This window comes from Populus trichocarpa, chromosome 3, assembly GCF_000002775.5.
Source record: "Populus trichocarpa isolate Nisqually-1 chromosome 3, P.trichocarpa_v4.1, whole genome shotgun sequence".
Lineage (NCBI taxonomy): Eukaryota > Viridiplantae > Streptophyta > Magnoliopsida > Malpighiales > Salicaceae > Populus > Populus trichocarpa.
Window position 1 is genome coordinate 20708816 of NC_037287.2, and position 21097 is coordinate 20729912.

A 21097-nucleotide genomic window follows, 5' to 3' on the forward strand; every position below is an offset into this window, starting at 1 on the left:
GTAAGGCATGCTCGATGGCCTTATCTCCATTTCGCTTTACAATCTTCTGCTCATGAGCTTGCAAAGAACTCATAAGTTCATCCACTGTCAACTTGTCCACTTCCTTGGACTCTTCAATGGCGACAACAACAAAATCAAATTTTGGATCTAGGGATCTCAAAATTTTCTCAGTAATTCGAGAATCGACGATGGCTTCTCCATTTCTCCTCATCTGATTGACTATCACCATAATTCTTGTGTGATAATCAGAAATTGATTCTGAGGACTTCATTTGTAATAACTCAAATTCACCTCGCAAAGATTGAAGACGAATCTTCTTGATTCTGTCAGCACCTTTGTACTTTTGCTGGAGAGCCTCCCATATATCATGTGATGTTTCAGCGGAAGCTATGATCTCGAATGTATCTTCATCAAGACCTTGGTAGATGATGGTCTTTGCTTTGTTGTCCTTCTTTCTGTTGACTTTCAGGGCTTGCTTCTGTGCCTCTTGTAAAGCATCTTCTTCTTCTTTGGACTCTGGTTCATCATAACCATAGTGTACAATCTCCAAACACTCTTGTGAACCAAGGAATGCCTTCAATCTGATGCACCAACTATCATAGTTGTCTTTGGTCAGCTTCGGGATGAGTGTTTGTGTACTTTCTGTAGTCATTTTGCTCTTTTAATGACTATATCTCCTTCTGGGAGTTGAATTTGGCAAAACGGACACTGTAGATCGATCCGGAATGGTCGAAATAGTCGGGAACCGGTCTGACTTTGTAGCAATCAGGTCAGAAAATGGGTGAACCGGTCAAAACACCAATTCTGGGCGTCGGGCGGTTCGCTGGGTTGAACCGGGAATATTCTGCGGAATATTCTATCGGCTCGGCTGCGGCTAATAGTGGCTCGGCTTAGCGGCTCGGCTTAAAAGGGAATATTCTCGGGAATATTCTTCGACTCGGCTGGAGGCTTGGCTTGAGGCTCGGCGCGGCGCGGCTTTACCGGCTCAAATATGGCGCGCGTGGACGTCACTCGTCTTCTTCCTCTGGCGCGCGTGGGTGCGACTGGGCTACAGTCACCGGATCTTCAGGCGGCGCGTGTGGAGCACCCCGGTGTCCGATTGAGCTGATTTTTGCGGCAGTGAGTTCGTATGGAGGAGATCTACACGTTGGAATGATCAAAACTTGTTTTTGACAACTTTGAAAATTCGGCTATCTCCCAAAAACACTTCTGTTTCTGACGAACGGGGCTCTGATACCAATTGTTGGTGGGAGAAACCACTGGTGGTGGCTTTGAAACACTCGGAGGGGATAAAACACACTGTTTTATTTCAAGAACACAAGCTTACAATTAATTAACACAAAAGCTTAACAATACACGCCCTCTCTCTTTCTCTCTAGTGTTTCTCTCTAGTCTCTCCACACAGAATAACATAAGCTTAGCTTGCTATTTATACACGAATTCAAAACAAGAAAATTCAACCTTCAAGTGTGAAGGCGGCTGGCGGCAAACAGCTGGTGGCTGGCGGCTGGCGGCTGGCCGGTTGGTGGCTGGGCGGTGACAGCTGGTGGCTGCCTTCCTTGACCATCTAGATTGAGTTTAATATTCAACAGGAATTTGCCAAGTTGAATCATTAATTGCTGTCTCAGCACCTTCTAAATGCGTCCAAGTTGGTATTCTCATACTTTTATATTATCAAGGATAATTTCTTATCTTATTATTGAAACGAGCTGCAATTTTGATTAGAGAATTTGAAGCCTTGTTTTTTTTATACAAAGCATTTGAGTTATTATTTAGGAATTGCAATATTTTTCTAGTTGAGTTAAGATTTTTTTTAATTGAGTTTAAAATACTTTTATTATTTTTCTAGTTTTATTTAATATCTTTTTCCTAGTATAAATAAAGTTATTTAACTTATATTTCAGCATACTAATTAAAGAAAAAATCAGTAATAGATTAATTTTGAATTATAGAAAACTGGCTGCGTGATATTAATGATGCAGTTTTAAGTGTTGTCCACAATCTTGACAAAGAAAATCTCATCTTCCTCGACAATTTCTACTTTTCTGAAATTGTTGAAGATCTGAATAGATACTGTAGAAAGCGGAGGCACAAATGGAAGGCAAGATTGAAACAAAATTATTTCCGTAATCCATGGGCCATAATATCTGTTATAGCTGCTGCTATTCTCCTCATGCTCACTGTGGTACAAACTGCGTGCTCTATCGTTCAAGTTGTTTAGGTCTACTTTCTCAATTGTTCTGTGTGTACATGTACTTTACTATCTAGTCATTGTTATCTTCTTAAATTTACCTGCTGTATTTCTTGATGGCAAAACATCAACAAAATTTTTAATAAATTAACAGAAAAAATAAGAGGCGTGGCTATTTCACTGTAACAAAATTCACGTAAGAACAATGATTTGACTTGCTGTGCAACACGGGAAAGGATCTAGTCATGCTCTACCATGATTGTTTGCTTTATGCTATACCTTATACTTCAAAGGAGGTTTATAATAGAATATTGTTAGCGTGTCAACCATTATAATTGTAGAAAATGCTTCCACCTTTGATGCATTTGCTTTATGCTATACTTGAAACGAGGTTTGAGAATATATATTATGTTCTAACCCTTCTAGCTGAATATATATTCTCAAAGAAAATGGCAGGAAAAATCAATAATTATGGCTTTTTATGTTTTTAACATATATTTGATATAACCGAGAGAGGTTCGTTAAACATTTCACGCCATTTCTGCATCAATGTTAAATCCTTCATGAAGAGATTGATTTGGTCATCGGTCTAGCTATAGATTGTGCAGTTATCTCCTCCAGAATTAGCTTTCCTCTCCCTCAGATTACACAGCCTGTTCTATTGATCTTCATATTGGGAATCGCTGAAACTAAAACTAGTCTGAATATTAAGGGAAATTCAACGTTCTGATAAGTGACATAATGGTTTTAAATTGGAAAACATCCCGTAGAATCTCCTTTAAATTTTTAATCTCAATCCAGTAGTTGAATCTTCAATTATTATTATTTTAAACTGTTATCCTGATCTTAAATGACCGGATCTCTTTTCAGATTTAGACTTATCTTTCACATTTTGTTTGGGACAAATCTCTATATAACTGCTTATAACTCTAGATCTCGCAAATAATTAATATTATAGAATAAAACTAATTATTATCTAAGAGGATCCTTTGCTTGCCATTGGAGAAATAAAACATTTTGGAATGTATATTAAAGAGGAAGAGTCTACCATTCTTGGTACATCTCTTTGGACACTAGAGGCAGAGCAAAAGTTCTAAAACTGCCGGTTGTCGAGAGCTTTTAAGTATGTAAGTTTCTATACAACAGGCTTTTTATGATTGATATGTTCTTTTTGTTTTTTTTTGTTCTAAATAATATTGTGTGAAAAATAATTTTCTCAAGAGAAAAGAATTATCAACATTATTTGCACATTTCTTTATCATACTTTTTTTGTCATGATAAAATATCATTTTTTCTAACGACAAACTCTTAGAATTCTTTTCACAAATATAAAACTTATTAAGCAAATTTCATATGAAACAATATATAATAATGATTTATTTTGATAATTAATTTATATCATTTGATACAAATAAAGTGGAACTATACAAGGCACATTATCAATAACTTTAACTAAAGAAACTTAACACATCGCTTAATTTGTATCACTCATGTGGTCGCGCATATATATATATATATATTACTGGTTAAATTGTTGCTAGTGAAGGCAAACTTAAGGCTGTAAGTTTCATCTCTTTTTAGGGTTTCGTAATTGAATTTGTTTTCTCAGTGGTAACAATTTTTTTGATCTGCTTGTTTTGTTCTAATACTAGCCATCATCTCAGTTCAGTCACAGGATGGAATCTGGTATTGATAGATTAATCCAATCCGTGAAGGAAGAGCTGCAAATCTCATATGCTTTCTCCGACAGATGTTGTATATATAAAGTTCCTGAGCGATTACGCGAGCTGAACGAAAAGGCCTACACACCTCGATTAGTCTCCATAGGCCCAATTCACCATTGTAATGACAAGCTAAAAGCCATGGAAGACCACAAAAGAATGTACCTGCAAGAATTCATTGCCCGGACCAAGGTAAGTGTGGAGGGTTTTATTGAATTGATCAAGGAGAAGGAAACAAGATTGCGTAATTGCTATGAGGAAACCAATTGGTTTAGTAGCGAAAACTTCATAAAAATGATATTAATGGATGCTGTCTTCGTCATTATGTTTTTGCTGAAGTACAATTGCAGGAAGTCCACAGAATTCAGAGGTAGCAGAGACAGCATTTTCTATCCTCCATACAAGTGGTTTGATGTAAGGGTTGATATCTGTTTGCTTGAAAATCAGCTCCCGTTCTTCATCCTCGAGGAGTTGTGTGGACTATCCACTATACTCGGCAATTCTCCGAAACCTACACTGATTGAGCTTACTCATTGGTTCTTTTCAAATGAATGGGGTTCATGGGCAGTAGGGGAATATTGGGGGAAAATAGATTTCTCCGAAGTGAAACATTTGGTTGACTTTCTTACAATTTATCATCGGCCAACTGAACAGCAACAGCATGAGGAACTTGAGGTTCTAACCGCACCCAGTGTAAAGGAGCTCCACCAAGCAGGGGTCAAGTTTGTGCTGAGCTCAAGCAAAAATCTTCTTGACATAAAATTCGATAGAAATAAAGGGAGACTAGAATTTCCACGATTACAGTTAGAAGACGGAACATAAATCATAATCAGGAATATGCAAGCCTTTGAGCAGTGCCATGGCCTGGGATCTGGTTATGTTGGTGACTATATCTGTTTGATGGGTCTCTTTCTCGGTGCCAGTAAGGATGTGGAAATACTTGTTGAAAATCGTATTATAGATAATTGGCTATTATCTAAAGAGGAAGTGGTAAAACTCTTTCACAGTCTCAACATAGAAAATTTAGTGTCGCCAGATGGTTTTTTCTTTGAAGGTCTCATTAAAGATCTGAATGCATTCTGCGAAAGGCCATGGAACAAATGGAAGGCAAATTTAAAGCAAAATTATTTCAATACCCCATGGGCAGCAGTCTCTGTCTCAGGAGCTGTTATTCTTCTCATTCTGACTATCATACAATCCGTCTGCCCTATACTTGAAGTGGTTTAGCTTCTGCAATTTCAATTCTTTCATATGAATTAATTCGCATGTTGCATTAATTGTACCCATAATCCTTGTTCTCTTCTTTGTTTTGTTCTTCCAAATGACAAAGTTGTTTCAGTAGAAATTCCAAGCAACCAAGACTATATAATTTGTTCTGATTGTCTCTTGGAAACTGAAATTGTTTTATTCTATGCCTTCTCCGCGCATGCTTCACCTAATATTTAAATCAATAAAAGTATAATCTAAAAATCTCATGATCTAAAAAATAAATATAAACAAAAATGATTGAATAAACTCACGCTAAAAAAAAATATTATACAAAACCCAACAAATTAAGAATATTATTTAAAAATTATTTTTTTTATTTTGAAAAATAAAGTTCACTTGTATAAAACAAAAAAAATAATTACAGATGAATTGAAATAATATCTTGAAAAATCAAACACAAACAAAACAATTCTAAAAAAAACTTATATTAAAAAATGACATGTAAAATCGGTGATCTACGTCATGAGATCGGGATAAACTCAATGAAAAGAAATTGAAAGAGATTACAAAACCAATATTTAAAAAAAAAAACACAAATGCAGAACGATAAGATCACATGACAAATTAAATGTCAAAAAATAAACCAGAAAAAAAAATTACACAAAAGGATCTAAAAAAATAAGGGTGAAAAAAGAACATTAATTAGAGGGAAAATAAAAAATTTTAATTGGAGGGTTAAATTGAATTAGAAAATAGCTTTAACAGAAGAAAAAATCAAAAGAATGAGGGTTTAACTGTAAAAAATAAAACAATTAAAACTTTGATTAAAAGATGAAATTGAAAGAAAAAAAATTCAATAAAATGGCAAAGAAAAACTATTAAAAATAAAAAAAAATAAGGACCAAAATGAAAAACAAAACATATGAGAAATCATAATTGAAGAACTAAATTGAAAAAAAAAACAATTCTATAAAAGGAATAAGAACAAAATAAGGAATTAAAAGAATGAAAACTAAAATTAAAAACAAAACATATGAGAAATTATAATTGAAGGACTCAATTTAAAAAATATATATATCTATAAAAGGAATAGGAAAAAAATAAGAAATAAAAGGAATAAGGACTAGAACTATAAAAGGAATAAGAATAAAATAAAAAATTAAAAGAATGGGGACAAAATTGAAAAAACAAAAACTTTTCTAAAAGGAATAAGAACGAAATAAAAAATTTAAAGAACGAGGACTGAAATTGAAAGAAAGAAAGAAAGAGGATGATGATATACTTTATATGTTAGAGGAGAGAGAGAGAGAGAAAAAAAGAAAACAAACGACTACCATTGTGAAACCGTAGAAATTTATAATTTAAATATGCGGATGTGTAAACTCTCATGTAAACATAAGACTGAAAGTGATATGATCTCAATGAGTGATGAAAACCAAGATAAGAAATAATAGATAAATAATAATATATAATGGAGGGGATGACCTCCATAAAAATAAATTTTGGTTTAGAATTCATAAGGACAGAGAAATTGGTAACGTGTTTTGATGGATAAAATAATGAGGAAAATGATGAAATGTTTCTAAGGAATAAGTGAGGTAATAAAGAATAAATTATAATGAAGGATAGTGCAATGAAAAGGGTAGGACTAAAGGTGCAAGCACCGATTAAAAATCAGTGACGTTACTTTGAAACGGTAACAAGTGTTGTAACCCATTTTTGGGTCCCCATAAAAAATAAAAATAAAAAAGCCAAAGGAGGTTAGAAAAATAACAGGAGGTAGAAGCGCTCAGAAAATGGTCGGAAAATTGGTCAAGGAGGTTAAAAATACAAAGATTTGATTTTACAGTATATATTTGACTGAGGAGAGCCCTGTTGGAAGAGAAAATTTAATTTGAAGAGAAAAAGGGCCAAAATTTGATGTTTATGGACTCAATTGGATTTTATTGAAGGTTTATTTGAATTTATAGAGGTTTTGATTGCAAGGAAAATTGAGTTTTAAGTCAATTTAGGCTTTAATTGGAAGAAATAAAAGTTCTGGGGTCAAATTATAATTTTTGAGAGTTGATTTGGTTAAATCAAGGGCTTAATTGCATAAATATTGAAGTTTAAGGGCCAATTAGGGACTTAATTGCATAAATCCGAGACCAGGGACCATATTGCAAAAGGCGCGTAACTCCGGGGCCGAAGATGAAGTTATGCCGGGACTAAATTGCATCAAATCAGAAGTTTTAGGGTCAATTAGGGAATAATTTTGAACAAAACTGAAAGTCGGAGGACTAAATTGAGAATTGGCAAAGAAATCCCTATTTTTATCAAAAACGGCGCCGTTTTGCATTTAAAAAAAAAAAGAACCAGTTACTGTTCATTTTCTTCCCCACCAAGCTGCCCGAGTGGCCGACTTCCAGGCGTGTTTTCTGCCTCGTTTGGCCCCCAAATCCGACAACAAATGCACCAACATCTCCACCTGAAACCCCTGTATCCCGGAGAATGGTCCGGTCGGGTCGACAAATTTAGAAACGGCTCCGTTGAGTGGCTCTAAGTGGCCACCTCGAGCAGTTCACAGCCTGGAAGGGGTTTCAGGTGGCAGCTCGAGGTGCACACTTTGAACCAACGGTTTGGATTCCTCAAGTCGAATCAAGGGCTGAAAATTTTCCCCAATGTAGACAATATGGCCCTCTTACACCTCCTATAAATAGAATCTCTGTTGAAGACCTGAGGGGGAGGGAAATCGGGTCCAAAGTCAGCCAAAAAACCAGCATTTTCGCCCAATTTCTGCAGATTTCTTCCTTTACTTCCAATGCCGGCCTCCACCGCTGCAATCACCGGAAGCACACCGTCATCCTCAGCCACCGACAACCGTCACAGCCAGCCGCCGCGACACCAACACTACGAGGAACATAGCACTTCCTCTCCACCGCCACCAGGTTTGCCCCCTTCGTCGCTGTACATTTCCTTGCATTTCACTGTTCAAGTGAAATATAATTCACTTGAACAGTGAAATGCTATTTCACTGTTCACTTCAAAAATAATTCAGTGGAATGTTATTTCACTGTTCACGTGAGGCTGCTGGGTTCAGCCCAGCCACGTGGGCCCAGCTGGGTCCAGCCCAAAAAAAAACAATAATAATAAAAAATAAAAATTCTTCAAAAATTATTTCAAAGAATTTGTGATTTTTCTGTAATTTTATTACTGTATTTTGGTCAATATCGGTTTGTATTTTTATACTGTAAAGATACAAATCCGGTATTAAAATACCCGGTTTTCGTCAACAAAAAAAATGTTTATTTAAAAAAAATGTTTTGTTTTCATGCATACGGCCAATACCCTAACATTGTTTTTACGTTTTTTTTATCTAAAAAACAAATATTTGAATTTTCAAAAATGTGTATTCGCATGGATTTCTTAAACACAACAAAAATCATTTTTCTTGCATTTCTGGATTTTACAACATGTTTGTAAAACTCCAAAGGGTATTGGCCAATATTTCAAAAAATATAAAAATCTTATTTTTGGGGAATTCATCTATTATTCACCACTAATGTTTGGATAAATAAATCCATAAAGGACGAATATCCAAAATATTATTGGGGATAATTTGTTATTATTCACCACTAATGTTTGGATAAAGAAATCCTTATAGGACGAATATCCAAAATATTATTGGGGATAATTTGTTATTATTCACTGTTAATAATTGGATAAAGAAACCCGGAGTGGTAAATATCCAAAATAATTTTCTAGGAATAATAAATCTACACACATCCTTGAAAGAAGCCTTAATTATAATCGAGGACATTTCAAATTTTTTACTCCACGGTTTGCGAGCCGTGAGAGTACAAAACATTAAGACAAAAATAGGTTTTTAAAGCACCCTAGATTTCGTTCATCAGAGCAGACTTATCCTAGGAAACGGATGGGATTAGAGAACATCAACACCATGACAGTTATAAGGCAAATCAAACACCAAGCAGCTTACCTTAGGTAGGGCGTACTAGGGGTGCTAAAACCTTCCCTTTACGCAACCAGTCCCTTGCCTTAGAATCTCTGAAAGACCAGTTAGGTTTCCTAGTGACCTTAATACTAGGTGGCGACTCCTTTTTCACAACAGAAAGACCCCAACAATCAATCTCTGCTACGAGGACGGGTCGCCGCGACGTCGAGCTCTCGGGAGGGTGCGACAGGATGGCGACTCCACTGGGGACCCTTGGACTAATCTTGGTAATTGTTTTTTGTTGTTATGCCATGTGTTGTTTTTTTTACTATGAATGATACTTTGTTTAAAAGCTTTAGCATGCATCTTTACATCCTATCATGCATGGTATATCATATATGGATATAGATTTTATTGCAGAGCCTATCATGCATCACTTGTTTTATTACTATCTTGTCGAGAGCACACACATTAAACTTTAAGTTAGGTGGGGGACTAGCAGCTTGCCTTATGACTTGAGTCAAGGTTTAAGTTTGTGTAAACCCCAACTCTATGCTGAGTGTTTAGACTGATAGTGATTGGTACATGTGCCATCCCACTATCTGCTGAACCCCCATATTGCCTTTACGAGGGCGATCACTGGGACAACAAGAGACCCTTTTTTAGAGACCAAGTAGTAAACCTACCCTATGTCCCACGTAAAGGAACTAGAACCTATCCTTAAGGTTGTATGCTCCATAATATCTTTTGCATCAAAACAAGTCTAAACCTAAGGCATTTTGAATCCCAGGACTTGTGAATGAAATGGCCACCATAATTTTCCATCATAGAATATGAAAAAAAAAAATTCTGAAATGTCACAATTGACTGAAGGAGACTGCCTTAGAAGCGATGCTAAGAAGCTGTCACCAATCAAGAACCTGAATTGCATTATGAATGAGGTGACCAAGTTAATGACTCACTCTCAGAATGTGGATAAGGATGCATTTTTAGGAAATATAGACATTTTTTAGGAAATATTACAGCTGTGCGAGCCATAATTCATTTTTGGGATCCAGACTACCGGTGTTTTTCTTTTGGAAGCATAGACTTATGTCCCACTATGGAGGAATATGGGATGTTGACTAAGTTTTTGAACAATTTGTATCGGATTTATTTGCCTTTGAGATCTGAAGAGATCATCCCCGAACTGTCAAAACTGCTCAGAATCTCCAACTTGGAAAAGTTTTTGGAAAAGAATGCTACCGGACTGAAATGGAGGATGCTATAAATTGAACTGGAAAAGAAGTCAGGATTAGAAAAAGAGAGATTGATTGCCTTGGGCATAGTTGACCTAATAGTGATTTCAAGTGGAGAGCCTCATGGGTAACGACAGTGAAAGTCCTAATGAGTTGTGGACAGAGATGTTGGGTGCCTTTGGTAGGGATCACAGGTTATGTAAGTTATGCTCCTGCCCTTGTGGTAAGGCAACTTGGGGGCATGCAGTTTGTTCCAAGGACTATAGGAATTGCTTAATTCTTTGGTTTGTTCAAAGATCCCATCGCACAAGAAGTTGTGGAGATCATCACACAAGATTGGAAGCATATGGTTTTGGTTGAGATAGAAGGTTTAAAGGATCCAAGTGCAAGTGAAGGATATGCAAGATCGAGAGACTTAGCTGCTTCAGCCATGCCTTGTGTAGGAGTCAAATCTCCCCAAATTATAGAAGAGCCTATCAAGAGAAAAAGGGACAATAATGAAGAGGAGTTGAGAAGACAAGGCAATGTTGGAAGAAATGATTGCTGGAAGAAGATAAAAGAAGAGCATTTCTAGATGAACAAACACAATCTAGAGATGCGAGAATAACAAAGCTTGAGTTAAAGCTAAGTGAAGAGAAGATTGCTAGGAAAGAAGTGAGAAGGAGCTAGGAGGGATTAGTTTGGATTGGATGCAAAGTTGCTTTGAACTTGAAGCAATGGAGGTTGACTTTAAAGATTGCCAAGGAAGCACAAAATATACCCAAGAAAAATTTGCACAAGTTCAATTCGAACTGATGGATAGGATTAGGAAGTATGAGGATTTGAATAAGAAATATATAGAGTTGGAAAACCGTTTGATGGAGATTGTAAAGGAAGAGTAAAAGGAAAGGTTTTAAGGCTATTAAAGCGGAATTAGCGGTTAAGAAGAATGAGATAAAGAGTTGTGAGGATAAAAACTTGACAAGAAGCGTGAAAAGGATAAAAAGTATTTGGACAATAAGCTAGCAGAAATGGAAAAATACAAGGATCAAATCGACGCTAACAATGCTGCTTTAAACAAAACCAATATGTTGCTCATAGAAAAGCTGACCAAGATGGATGAGCAAATGGACGAAGTTGTTGCACATACTCGGATTATTAGAATACATGCATGAAAAGTGGGAAGGGACATCATTCGCTATCGCCGAAGCCTAGCTAAAACCGATGCCTTTCTAGGGAAGATTGAGAATCGCGGTTTTGCCTTTTTACGTTTGGCTAGAGAGTTTGTGGAGGAAAGGAAATAAACTTATCAAGCATTAATGAAAAGGGCGTTGACCCATCTTCTTATGCAAAATCTGTCTCTTGGTGAACATGATTCAAGTAAACGACTTGAAAGGCAGTACTCCTAGCAATGTGACAAGAGAGCCTATGTTTATAAGGTGGTGGCTGTTATTCGTTCACTAGAAGGCTGCATCCATACCCAATATACAAAGCATTCTTATGACAATCATGCATTATGTCATGCATTTTTTTATACATCTATGCACGCATCAGACCTAGAAACATAGATACCCCTTCTAGAATCCACAACACTCGACAAAGAAAAGGATGGAAAATGAAGAAAGGTTAAACCCAAAAGCTCAGTACCAAAGAAAGCTTGATGGAGTTTGGAATGATGTTGCGCACCTAATCAGTTTGCTCAAGCAAATGTTTTGAGACAATTTTTTTCTTTTAATGAGATCATGCATTTTCAAAGGTTCATCTTGATGTTTTTACACATCACTTTCCGTTTTCAAATCGGATCTTTCGAAACAAACATCTACACTTTACACTGAGAATGAATGGCCAAACTTAAGAAAACATAGTAGCTATAGAAGAGGAAGAAGTGGATGAAAATAGGACAACATGAACAAGCTTGGAAACCCGCTAGAGAGGAACTTGAAACCATAGATACGGGAAATAAAAAAATAAGAGAAAAATTAAAGATATGGACCATGATCACTCCTAAAGAAAGGAAAGAGTTGATTGTATTACTCCGAGATTATGTAGATTTCTTTACCTAGTCCTACGAGGATATGCCTACTTTGGATACTGATATCGTAGTACATAGGGTACCATTGGTAGAAGGATGCAAACCATTTAAGCAAAAGTTGAGGAGAACTCATCCGGAGGTTTTAATCAAAGTGAATGCAAAAATCAAAAAAACAGTGGAATGCTGGTTTTCTAGAGGTTGTCAAATACCTGCAATGGGTGTCCAACATAGTGGTAGCCCGAAAGACAATTTTCCATCTACCACGCATAGAGATGTTAGTTGACAATGCAGCATATAACTCCACATATTTTGATGGATTTCCGGGCTACAATCAGATAAAAATGGCGTAAGAGGATAAGAAAAAGACAACACCATGGGGAACCTTTGTTACAAGGTCATGCCATTTGGGTTGAAGAATGTTAGGGCCACCTGCCAAAGGGCCATGGTAACTCTATTTCATGACATAATGCACAAAGACATTGAAGTATACGTGGATGACATGATTGCTAAACCTAGAGAAGGAGAGAATCATATCCAAATGTTGAAGGACTTGTCCTGAAAGACCAAAGAAGTATAAGTTGAGGCTTGACCACACAAGGTGTTCATTCGGGGTGAAATCTGGGAAGTTGTTGGGATTTATGATGAGTGAAAAAAGGATAGAAGTGGACCTTGGTTAAGTAAAGGTTATTCAATCTATGCCAACTCCTAATGATGAGAAGGATGTAAGAAGGTTCTTGGGAAGGTTGAATTACATTGCTCGATTGATATCCCAATTAACCATGACTTATGACCCCATCTTCAATTGTTAAGGAAGAAGAATCTTGGAATGTGGAATAAGAGTGTGAAGAAGCTTTCGAGAAAATCAAGCAGTACCTACTAAATTCACCCCTATCTATCAAGCCAATTTGCAAATGGCAAGTTATACTAGTTGAGTACAACATAGTATATATGATAAGGAAAGCCATGAATGTCATTGCCGATCACCTAGCTGACCATGCTAAATCACCAATTTTGATTATTTGCCAAGTGAAAGGAAAAAGGCAAACCAAGGACGAGAAGTTGGGACCTTACCAAGAATACCTATCTAAATTGGCTAGAGAAGTTGAGGAGATAAAGTTCACCCATTTAGGAATGGAAGGAAAACATTTTGTTGATACTTTGGTCACATTAACTTCCATGGCTAGAATAGACTTTGGGCACAAGGTACAACCGGTACACATTGATATCAGAAATAACCCATCTCATGGTTGCTCAGTTGAGAGGGAAATAGATGGAAACCCTTGGTACTATGATATCAAGAATTTCATCCAAAAAACCAGACATATCCCATGGGGGCATCCAAAATCAACAAGAAGACTTTGAGAATGTTGGCAATGGATTTCAATCTTGATGAGGAAACTTTGTATAAGAAATCATCTTACAGAACTTTGTTGAGATGTTTGGATGACGTAGAGGCAAAAAGTGATGAAGAAATTTATTGAGAGAGATTTGATTTGTCAGTATGGTCCACTAGAAAAAGATTATAATTGATAATGCCCAGAAATTCAATTGGCAAGATGATAATAAAACTCTACGCTAAATGGAAAATCAAGCGTTCCAACTCTTCGCCGTATAGACCAAAGATGAATGGTGCGGTAGAAGTCGTTAACAAGAATGTCAGAAAGATTATTCAGAAGATGGTAGTCACCTATAAGGATTGGCATGAGATGTTGCCATTTGCCCTTCATGCGTATCGCACCGTAGTCCGAACCTCGACAGGAGCCACCCCGTACACGTTGGTATATGGAATGGAGGCGGTTATGCCTTTAAAAGTGGAAAACCCCTCAGTAAGAGTTTTGGTAGACTCTGAATTTAGAAACGGTGGAATGGGTAAAAGTTAGATATGAATAGTTGAATATGATCAGTGAAAAGAGATTAGCTGCAATCTGTCATCATCAAAGATGGCCTAATCATATGATAAGAAGGTCCGACCTTGAGGATTCCATGAAGGATATTTTGTACTGAACATAGCCTTTACCAGAAGAGGATCAAAGTAAAAGGGCGCCAAACAAGGAGGGCCCTTACGTGTTAAAGAAAACATTCTTGAAAGGAGCTTTATTTGTTATCTAGAATGGATGGAGAAGATCTAGTTAAATCTGTGAAGGCTGACTCTATAAAGAAATACTATGCTTCCCGATCAATAAAAAAAAATAATAATAAAAAAAAAGGTTCAGCCATGAATTCTCTTTGTAAAGAACTTTTTTTTTCATAAAACGTATGATCTTATAGCATTTGAAATCTTTTACTTAAAAGAACTGTTTTAATGCATGACTAAGGAGATGACTCCATCAATTGGAGAGAATCAAACCAAATAAAAACTTGACATGTTTTTGCACACCACACTGGGGCCAAGGAGTGTACGAAGTGCACATAGGGGTCCATAGTGAACCAAAGCCCAAATGGGTATATCATAAAAACTTCTAAAAAGCATCTTTTATGAGATTTCCCAATTACATTGAAAGTTTCAGTTTTCATGAACAAAACCAAATCTTTTGAGTTTTCTTTTTGAAATAATAATAAAGCACAATACTCAATGAAGCAAGAAAGGGCCCCATAAGAAACCAGAGATCTCTTCATTAAGAGGATATGTTATATTTCGGTTCATGAGAAAAGGTTGAAACAAGAGCTCGAAGAAGTTTACGATGAAAGGGGGACCTATGTTTCCAAGATAGGTAACAAAAACATACATGCATATTGACCATAATGCATTGCTTTCAACATGTGTCAGATCGGTGTTTCATCACCATTTCTCAGGTAGTGCGTTTTCTAACCCTACCTCATTTTGAGCGTGCATTTGAGCCCTCACTTCTTAGGTAGTGCGTTTTCTAACCCTACCTCATTCCGAGTGTGCCTTTGAGCCACCACCATTCAGGTAGTGTGTTTTCTAACCCTACCTCCTTTTGAGCGCGCCTTTGAGCCCTCACTTCTTAGGTAGTGTGTTTTCTAACCCTACCTCCTTTCAAATGCGCCTTTGAGCCATTGTCAACATTTTTCTGGGTAGGTCACCCATTACAATACGACCAATTCCCCATGTTTTTTTTATCTGGGTGGGTCACCCATTACAATACGACCAATTCCCCATGTTTTTTTTATCTGGGTGGGTCACCCATTACAATACGACCAATTCCCCATGTTTTTTTTATCTGGGTCGGTCACCCATTACAATGAGACCATTCTTCCACCTGGGTAGGTCACCCATTACAATGAGACTGTTCTTTTCTTTATCTTGGGTAGGTCACCCATTATAATGAGACCACACTTCACATTCTTTCCACCTGGGTAGGTCACCCATTACAACACGACCACTTCATATTTTTTCTATCCTCCACTTGGGTAGGTCACCCATAACAATGAGACCACTTCACATTTTTTCTATCCTCCCCATGGGTAGGTCACCCATAAGAATGAGACCACTCTTTCCTTTTCCACTTGGGTAGGTCACCCATCATAATGAGACCATCATTATTTTTTTTTTGGGTAGGTCACCCATTACAATGAGACCGCTTTTTTCTTTTATCTTTGGGTAGGTCACCCATTACAATGAGACCAACATTTATCTTTGGGTAGGTCACCCATTACAATGAGACCAACATTTTTCTGGGTAAGTCACCCATCACAATGAGACCATCATTTTGTTTCTGGGTAGGTCACCTATTAGAATGAGACCATTCTCCATCTTTTTTTTTACTTGGGTAGGTCACCCATAATAATGAGGCCATTCTTCCCCCTAGGTAGGTCACCCATAAGAATGAGACCACTCTTTCCTTTTCAACTTGGGTAGGTCACCCATCATAATGAGACCATCATTTTTTTCTGGGTAGGTCACCCATTAGAATGAGACCATTCTCCATTTTTTTTACTTGGGTAGGTCACCCATAATAATGAGGCCATTCTTCCCCCTGGGTAGGTCACCCATAAGAATGAGACCACTCTTTCCTTTTTCCATTTGGGTAGGTCACCCATCACAATGAGACCATCATTTTGTTTCTGGGTAGGTCACCCATTAGAATGAGACCATTCTCCATTTTGTTTTTACTTGGGTAGGTCACCCATAATAATGAGGCCATTCTTCCCCCTGGGTAGGTTACCCATAAGAATGAGACCACTCTTTCCTTTTCCATTTGGGTAGGTCACCCATCACAATGAGACCATCATTTTGTTTCTGGGTAGGTCACCCATTAGAATGAGACCATTCTCCATCTTTTTTACTTGGGTAGGTCACCCATAATAATGAGGCCATTCTTCCCCTTTGGGTAGGTTACCCATAAGAATGAGACCACTCTTCCCCTTCTCCACTCGGGTAGGTCACCCATCATAATGAGACCACATATATTTTTTTATTTTGGTTGTGGTTAAAGGAGATCGCTAGATGAGATCTCAGGTTAACCCAACCCCACAGAGTTTAGTTTTGAATCACCGGATGGGATTCCAAAGTGAGTAAGCTATAAATATAGGTTTTGGCTAAGGAGGTCGCCAGAAGGGATCTCAGGTTAACCCAATCGTAATACCGATTTTAGCTTTGGCTAAGGGAAATCGCCAGATGGGATTTCAGTTTGGACAAACTACAAATATGACTTTTTAGAGACCGCCAGAAGGGATCTCGGATGGAATTCCATGTTGATCAAACTGAAGTGAGAATTCAAAGGAGATGGCCAGAAGGGATCTCAAGATGACTAAATTTTGATCATAGTTTTTGGGGGTTAAGGAGGATTGCTGTAAAAGACAAGTTTCAGATCAATCAAACTTCGACCAGATCAGTTTCGGGAGTTCCGTTTTGGGTTTATCTTTATAAAACTTACTGCGCAAAACCCTTGCTCCGTAAGCATTATAAAGAGGGGGCATCTGTTGTAACCCATTTTTGGGTCCCCATAAAAAATAAAAATAAAAAAGCCAAAGGAGGTTAGAAAAATAACAGGAGGTAGAAGCGCTCAGAAAATGGTCGGAAAATTGGTCAAGGAGGTTAAAAATACAAAGATTTGATTTTACAGTATATATTTGACTGAGGAGAGCCCTGTTGGAAGAGAAAATTTAATTTGAAGAGAAAAAGGGCCAAAATTTGATGTTTATGGACTCAATTGGATTTTATTGAAGGTTTATTTGAATTTATAGAGGTTTTGATTGCAAGGAAAATTGAGTTTTAAGTCAATTTAGGCTTTAATTGGAAGAAATTAAAGTTCTGGGGTCAAATTATAATTTTTGAGAGTTGATTTGGTTAAATCAAGGGCTTAATTGCATAAATATTGAAGTTTAAGGGCCAATTAGGGACTTAATTGCATAAATCCGAGACCAGGGACCATATTGCAAAAGGCGCGTAACTCCGGGGCCGAAGATGAAGTTATGCCGGGACTAAATTGCATCAAATCAGAAGTTTTAGGGTCAATTAGGGAATAATTTTGAACAAAACTGAAAGTCGGAGGACTAAATTGAGAATTGGCAAAGAAATCCCTATTTTTATCAAAAACGGCGCCGTTTTGCATTTAAAAAAAAAAAAAAACCAGTTACTGTTCATTTTCTTCCCCACCAAGCTGCCCGAGTGGCCGACTTCCAGGCGTGTTTTCTGCCTCGTTTGGCCCCCAAATCCGACAACAAATGCACCAACATCTCCACCTGAAACCCCTGTATCCCGGAGAATGGTCCGGTCGGGTCGACAAATTTAGAAACGGCTCCGTTGAGTGGCTCTAAGTGGCCACCTCGAGCAGTTCACAGCCTGGAAGGGGTTTCAGGTGGCAGCTCGAGGTGCACACTTTGAACCAACGGTTTGGATTCCTCAAGTCGAATCAAGGGCTGAAAATTTTCCCCAATGTAGACAATATGGCCCTCTTACACCTCCTATAAATAGAATCTCTGTTGAAGACCTGAGGGGGAGGGAAATCGGGTCCAAAGTCAGCCAAAAAACCAGCATTTTCGCCCAATTTCTGCAGATTTCTTCCTTTACTTCCAATGCCGGCCTCCACCGCTGCAATCACCGGAAGCACACCGTCATCCTCAGCCACCGACAACCGTCACAGCCAGCCGCCGCGACACCAACACTACGAGGAACATAGCACTTCCTCTCCACCGCCACCAGGTTTGCCCCCTTCGTCGCTGTACATTTCCTTGCATTTCACTGTTCACTTCAAAAATAATTCAGTGGAATGTTATTTCACTGTTCACGTGAGGCCTGCTGGGTTCAGCCCAGCCACGTGGGCCCAGCTGGGTCCAGCCCAAAAAAAAACAATAATAATAAAAAATAAAAATTCTTCAAAAATTATTTCAAAGAATTTGTGATTTTTCTGTAATTTTATTACTGTATTTTGGTCAATATCGGTTTGTATTTTTATACTGTAAAGATACAAATCCGGTATTAAAATACCCGGTTTTCGTCAACAAAAAAAATGTTTATTTAAAAAAAATGTTTTGTTTTCATGCATACGACCAATACCCTAACATTGTTTTTACGTTTTTTTTATCTAAAAAACAAATATTTGAATTTTCAAAAATGTGTATTCGCATGGATTTCTTAAACACAACAAAAATCATTTTTCTTGCATTTCTGGATTTTACAACATGTTTGTAAAACTCCAAAGGGTATTGGCCAATATTCCAAAAAATATAAAAATCTTATTTTTGGGGAATTCATCTATTATTCACCACTAATGTTTGGATAAATAAATCCATAAAGGACGAATATCCAAAATATTATTGGGGATAATTTGTTATTATTCACCACTAATGTTTGGATAAAGAAATCCTTATAGGACGAATATCCAAAATATTATTGGGGATAATTTGTTATTATTCACTGTTAATATTTGGATAAAGAAACCCGGAGTGGTAAATATCCAAAATAATTTTCTAGGAATAATAAATCTACACACATCCTTGAAAGAAGCCTTGATTATAATCGAGGACATTTCAAATTTTTTACTCCACGGTTTGCGAGCCGTGAGAGTACAAAACATTAAGACAAAAATAGGTTTTTAAAGCACCCTAGATTTCGTTCATCAGAGCAGACTTATCCTAGGAAACGGATGGGATTAGAGAACATCAACACCATGACAGTTATAAGGCAAATCAAACACCAAGCAGCTTACCTTAGGTAGGGCGTACTAGGGGTGCTAAAACCTTCCCTTTACGCAACCAGTCCCTTGCCTTAGAATCTCTGAAAGACCAGTTAGGTTTCCTAGTGACCTTAATACTAGGTGGCGACTCCTTTTTCACAACAGAAAGACCCCAACAATCAATCTCTACTACGAGGACGGGTCGCCGCGACGTCGAGCTCTCGGGAGGGTGCGACAACAAGTCCGGTAAACAAATAAAGGTGGAAATTTTAAAACAAATATATTCCAAAATAATAAAATGAACTTAAAGGTTTAAAATTATAATTGATATGATTTTAAGTGAAGATTGAATAAGAAAATCTGGATTGTTGACGAAAAGTCATGAACTGATCAATTTTATATTAGAAAGCAGAGCTCTCAATTCAATCATCGGATTGTGATGAAATTTTGCATGAAGTCTATTAATATGTTTTTCTTCCTTGGTTAAAGATCTCATCCCAATCGAAGTTCAGTAAAGACTAGCGATTTAAGCAGAAATAAACAAAATAATTTATGTGAAAAATAAAATAAAATATATAAAGGCACAACTAAGGGATAAATTGTAATTAATGGAAAAGGGTTCTATAAAATAGCAAAGAAACCAGCAGCCCAGACAAAAAAAAAAGGTGAGAGACAATAGAGAAAATTCGACTAGAAAGAGAAGTGCATAATTTGGAGGAGCCAATAATGATTCGGTGGCCATATCTCTGGCATCCACTGTTGGATCATGCTGATTTTTGGATATATTATTCCTCTAACACCCCACTACTAACGGACCGGAGGGATTTTAAAGCACACAATGCTTTCAACATATCATCATCGTAAACTTCCTGGAAAACAAAAGGAAATACACCTGTAGGGCAGTTTTGGTCGCCGACCGATTTCTCTCTCTTCCACCATTGGATCATGTTTATATTTGGATATGTGGTGCATCTAGATGTTGCCTTCATTCTGGATGGTGGAGATCGGAAACACACTCTCCGAAAAGGTTTCGTTAATGTTGAACAGTAGCTCGTCAATTTTCAGGTTAACTCGGTTTTATTCAGATCTAGGGAGATCCAACTGTTGGATCATTTTGATTTTGAGATATATTTTGCACAACTCTATGATATATAGTTTGACCGTTGTGTGTAAAACAATAATCAGAGGTTGATGACTTATTGCGTTTTGAATCTATTGCTAGTTTTGGCAAAATTTAGAAAACTTGATTAAAAACATGTTTTGATGAAATTAGAATTGTGTGGTTGTTAGGGTTTATGGAAGATGTAATAGTAAAATATGTTATTGCTATTAATGTTGTTATAGATTAAATGTGTATTCTTTATATGAGGGGAAGAATGATTATGGTGTAAGAATAGAAAGGAACATTACTATATGAACATGTTAATTGAATAAAAGGCTAACTTATTGGTTGTGTGGATATGAATGGGATGGAGCCATGAAGAAATTGAAATGAAAGAAATTTGGAAAATAAAACATATTTAAGGTTGGCCATAAGTATATTTTTGACAAATTAATTAGTTAATGAAGATTATCATTAATGATGTAAGAATATTAATTGTTAAGGTTTGTCGCATATGTTTAATTATACAAGGAGAAAGTGAAAGAAAATGAATGGTTCATTGTTTTATTGTATTAATAATGCTAAACAATGATAATAACATATGTAGTGTGT

General features: G+C 36.9%; 1 protein-coding gene across 2 annotated transcripts in view; it reads left to right on the plus strand.

The window, feature by feature from the left end:
- The first annotated feature begins 3175 nt into the window (after window positions 1-3175).
- LOC18097277 (UPF0481 protein At3g47200) overlaps window positions 3176-21097 on the plus strand; it is a 79487-nt gene continuing 61565 nt past the window's right edge. Inside the window, exons 1-2 of one of the 2 annotated variants that reach the window (XM_052451308.1) lie at window positions 3176-3318; window positions 3844-4077. In XM_052451308.1, coding sequence (XP_052307268.1) covers window positions 3868-4077 — 210 coding nt within the window. In that variant the 5' untranslated portion in view covers window positions 3176-3318; window positions 3844-3867. The remainder of the gene's footprint in view (window positions 3319-3843; window positions 4078-21097) is intronic. The other variant, XM_052451309.1, reaches the window with a different exon arrangement.